The sequence below is a fragment of the Cynara cardunculus genome (assembly GCF_001531365.2).
Source record: "Cynara cardunculus var. scolymus isolate 2C chromosome LG 8, CcrdV1, whole genome shotgun sequence".
In the NCBI taxonomy this organism is placed as follows: Eukaryota; Viridiplantae; Streptophyta; class Magnoliopsida; order Asterales; family Asteraceae; genus Cynara; species Cynara cardunculus.
Window position 1 is genome coordinate 3,993,661 of NC_037535.1, and position 5,099 is coordinate 3,998,759.

Here is a 5,099-nt window from a genome sequence, read left to right on the forward strand (position 1 = left end):
TCAATTTGTGTTCATAATTGCCGCAATTGTTCACAAATATGTTCAATTTGTGTTCATAATTGCCGCAATTGTTCACAAATATGTTCAATATGTGTTCATAATTGTCACAAATGTTCATATATGTCAATTTGTGTTCATATGGGTGTATACATGTCAATTTGTGTTCATAATTACCAAGACACTCGCTTTGATTATTTATTTCATTTCCCGATCTCGAACTCCAACTGTCACCATAAACAATTTTAACCTTCTCAATGTTGTCGTGTTGTTTTCCAATGTCTTTATCCATAATTGCTTGAACGATAACAAACACTTTACTAGCGGATCTCCTCCACCAAACACAAATTTATAAATATTAAAAATGGAAGATCAATATTAAAAAAAAATTCACAAGATCAATATTAAAAATGCAAAAATAATGGGATTTTATGGATCTTGTAATTCTCAATTAATGATATAGGAGTTACAATTTTTTTACCCATATACCCTTAACATTAAATTCATATATAGTGAAGAATCTAATACTAAGATAGATTATGATTGGTCTAAAATGTTTATAAAATTAACACAATAATTTAGATTAACATTTGAACTAAGCTATATATATATATATTAGAAAATTACTCGCGTAATGCAGCGAGACACATCTCGATTTTAATGTTCTATTTTATTATTTATAATATATTCAAATTTATATTTAATTCAAAAATAAAAACATTTTCTTTTTCTCAAAACCACATAAAATCACATTATAACCCCAAAATATAAAAAAAGAAACAATAATCAAGATTTATCTCGCTGCATTGCGTGAGTATTCTCTATATTATATATTTAGCTTTTAATAGAAAATATAAGATCCCCCCCCCCCCCACACACACACACACAACCGAACTAAGGTTAAGTTAGTTAGAGGTAGCCGGTAGGGACTCGATGCATAACAAAAGTGAAACGATAATGATAATACTTGTAATTCATTTGTTTGAGGGATCCAATCCAAAACTTTGAGAGAAACCACAAGGACCAATCTACAATTTACTCTTAACATTAAATAAAACGTAATTTTATAATTACAAATGAAGGTTCAGATGAAACCCCTCTGGATTATACAAACTCATTTATCCACCATCCATTTTTTTAAAATTAATAGTGATTACTATCGATCAAATGATAACCATTGATAATTAAATAGACGCTCCTGATTTGATTACAAAAGTTATAGAAATGTAAATGTTTACATAATCACAGAGTTGTATAATTATAGAAATGATATTAACAAATTAAAAATGAAACCAAAGGCGTTTCTGCCATTGCAGGCGATTGGGCTACACGCTCCCACCAGGAAGGTAACCTCTGCCACCCCTCCACACCCTCCACTGCTACTTCCCCTTTTTAACTTCCATCTTCACCGGAGATTTCTCTCACCGCCATGAAGACGACTCATCATCTCCTCCTTAAAAATGGCTTCTTAGAATAGGGTTTTTTTTGTAGGCCGTGAAGCCCTTTTCTTCTTTACTATTATCATTGCACGAAGCGATCCTTCTCCTTCCTTTTTCCCCGTTCTTGATCTTCTTCATCTATATTATCACCTCATTTGAACCCTGCTCTACTAAGCTTTTAGGGTTTAATAGTCTACTGCATTTCAAAACTTTTTCCATTTTCGTATCTGCAAGCCTCACGAACTCATGTCGTATTCCTACTTCCCAGAAACTTACGCTGAGAAACCCGTACGGCAGCCGGGTCGATCCAACTATAACCCACCACATCTAAGAGACGAGAACATCAAACCATTCGGTTATCAGACTGGGTCTTCCCGGACTGGAAGTCAAGCACCAAACAATGGCCGCGGCCGCGGCCGCTATGGGGGTGGTGGTAGAGGCGGTGGCCGTGGTTTTGTACCCGGTTACAATGAAGTCGACAGACAGTTCCGTGAACCTTACAGGCGAACTCGAGACCAGTATGATGCTCTTGCAGAAAAGCTTAATGAAGTTGAGCTTGTTGATGAAAACCCGAGTATGGGGATTAATTTTGATGCATATGAAGACATACCCGTTGAAACTAGCGGGTCGGATGTACCCAAACCCGTGAACACGTTTTCCGAGATCGATTTAGGGGAAGCATTGAACGATAACATCAGGAATAGGTGTAAGTACGTGAAGCCAACGCCCATACAGCGTCATGCCATTCCCGTAGCTTTGGCTGGACGTGATTTGATGGCGTGTGCACAGACAGGTTCTGGGAAAACAGCTGCGTTTTGCTTTCCGATCATAAATGGGGTTTTGAAATCACAGTCTCCGGCGGCGTCTCAGCCGGCGTTTAGACGGAGGGAGATGACGGCACACCCACTTGCTCTTATTTTGTCTCCGACCAGGGAACTCTGTTGTCAGGTGAAATCGTCATCCCATTGCCTTCAGCCCTTGACCTTTTTGTTTTTGTTTTTTTATGCAATATCTTTCATAAAACATCTTCTATACTTCATTTTATTATAATAATTTTTTCTGGGATGGAACTTTGCTTGATTAACCCTTCTTTTCTGGGATTGTGGGTCACCTTCTTTCTCTTCGTTTTATGGATTTTAAGTATCTGTTTATTTTGATGACTTTCTAGTTGGATTTGTGTTGTATTTTACTGATTCATGGCTTCTAATAGTTCATTGCTAATATCATGGTACATTTGCTCCTTTTCTAGCCATCATTTTAGTTGTGACATGTTTCATGATAATTTGACATGATTATTGAACACTGTTTTGTTAGATTCATGAAGAAGCTAGGAAATTCTGCTATCAAACTGGTGTTAGAGTTGCTGTTGCTTATGGAGGAGCACCCATTGGATCTCAGGTTTATGTATTGTTCAAAGATTCTTAGAATTTTTGTGATCATGAATGCATGTATATATTTGAATCTAATTAGGCTGGTTGCTAATGCTCTTCATTTATGGTGATGCAGTTGCGATCTTTTGAAAAGGGTGTGGACATTTTAGTTGCCACTCCAGGAAGATTAACTGATGTGATCGAAAGATCAAAAGTTTCTCTTACAAGGATCAAGTATTTGGCTCTTGATGAGGCCGATCGAATGCTGGATATGGGGTTTGAACCCCAAATCAGAAAGATTGTCCAGTGTTTGGGTATGCCTCCACCTGGCCGGAGGCAAACCATGCTTTTTAGCGCAACGTTCCCTGAACAGATACAAGTTAGTAATGCTGTTTTCATTGATTTATGCATCTTTGAGATCCATAATTAGTTCAATTAATCATATCCAAAGATGATCATGAATCTTTATGCATTTTCTTGATGAGGATTTCATTTGATTCCTTCATTTAATAGCATTTCAGAGTGAATCTTTGTGGGTTTGTCGAATGTTTTCATGTTGTTTTTACTGCTGAGTTTTCATTGCAGAGGCTTGCATCGGATTTTCTTTCAAACTACGTATTCCTTTCTGTCGGAAGAGTTGGTTCGAGCACTGATCTAATTCTCCAAAAAGTTGTTTATGTTGATGATATGGAGAAACAAGACTATTTAAGAAACCTTCTCCATGAGCAAAAAGCTAAGGGAAACCTTGGAAAGGTAGAAATTCATCATTTATGGTCTGCGTTTGCATTAATTATAGTTCTGTTATGTTTCTTATTGATGTGGTATCTTCTGGATTCTAGAATGCATTGACTTTAGTTTTTGTGGAGACGAAAAGAGGTGCTGAATCGTTAAAACATTGGCTGTGCCAGATCGGTTTTCCTGCCAGCACAATCCATGGTGACAAAGTGCAATTTGTAAGACCCTTTTTTCATCTTCTTTCTTCGATGCCACAATTTCTAGATTTTAGATGCCTGTGTTCATTCTGATATCCAGAAAAGCTTGCCGATAAACTAGTCATGTCTGATAAACCAGATGATGATGTAAAATGACACGAGTAATAACATCAAGTCATGATGGGATTGATAATGATGTGATTTTATATCGTTCAAACATGCAAATTTGATGTAGGAAAGGGAAAGAGCGCTGCAGTTATTCAAAAATGGTGTTACTCCAATCTTGGTTGCTACGGATGTTGCTTCAAGAGGGCTGGATATTCCACGGGTCGCTCATGTTATCAACTTTGATTTGCCAAAGGACATTGACAGCTACGTTCACAGGATTGGGAGGACAGGTCGTGCTGGTAAATCTGGATTGGCAACGGCATTCTTCAGTGCCAAAAACGCATCCATTGCGAAAGCTCTTTCTGAGGTTATGAAAGAAGCACATCAAGAATCACCAAACTGGCTAGCTCAGTATATTGATGGATCTTCTTGTGGTGATCGTCGTTATAGATCCAGCAGCAGGTTTGGTGGTAGGGATTACCGGAGCAGCACAAACAGTAATTCGTACTCTGCAGACAATAACTCCTACTCAACTGGTTATGGCGCTGCTGATTATGGTGGGGAGAACGGCGGATCTGGATATGGCTCTGCAGATTATGGTGGGGCGACTGGCGGATCTGGATATGGCTCTGCAGATTATGGTGAGGCGACTGGCGGATCTGGATATGGCTCTGCAGATTATGGTGGGGCGACTGGTGGTGTGGACTATGATCCTCCTGCTCAGGCCGAGTATGGTGGACATGGGTATGAATCCATTGTTGCTGGTGGATGGGAATAGGTGATGGATAGCCATTATTGGATTGGGATATAACAACACTTCTTCTATGACACATGGTTTTTGCTATAACACTACTTACAAAGATGGTAATATTCAAATGAAATACAAGTGATATGCAGAAACACTTGGAAGCATGATGATGCTGATGATATGGAGATTGTTTCTTTTGGTTATGCTTAAATCTTTTTTGATATAAAATTTTCTACTTTTTAAAGCACATATATATATATATATACATACACTATAAGGATATTCGTGCAATGCAGCGAGATATATTTTTATTTTAATGTTTTGTTTTATTTTTTGTTTTTGTTGATGTAATATGGTTTATATGGTTTTGAGAAAGATAATGTTTTTACTTTTGAATAAAAATAAATTTAAAGATATCATAAAAAATTTAAAAAATATATTGATATTAATATCAAATTAACTATTTAAAAGTTTTTATTTTTTATACAATTATTTTAAATCAATT

General features: G+C 36.9%; 1 protein-coding gene across 1 annotated transcript; it reads left to right on the plus strand.

The window, feature by feature from the left end:
• Positions 1-1,682: 1,682 nt before the first annotated feature.
• LOC112516821 (DEAD-box ATP-dependent RNA helicase 52C-like) lies at positions 1,683-4,624 on the plus strand. The gene is made up of 6 exons (XM_025124055.1): positions 1,683-2,384; positions 2,751-2,834; positions 2,943-3,185; positions 3,392-3,559; positions 3,646-3,759; positions 3,974-4,624. Exons 1-6 carry the CDS (start codon positions 1,683-1,685, stop codon positions 4,622-4,624), a joined length of 1,962 nt encoding a protein of 653 aa, XP_024979823.1.
• The last annotated feature ends 475 nt before the right edge of the window (positions 4,625-5,099 follow it).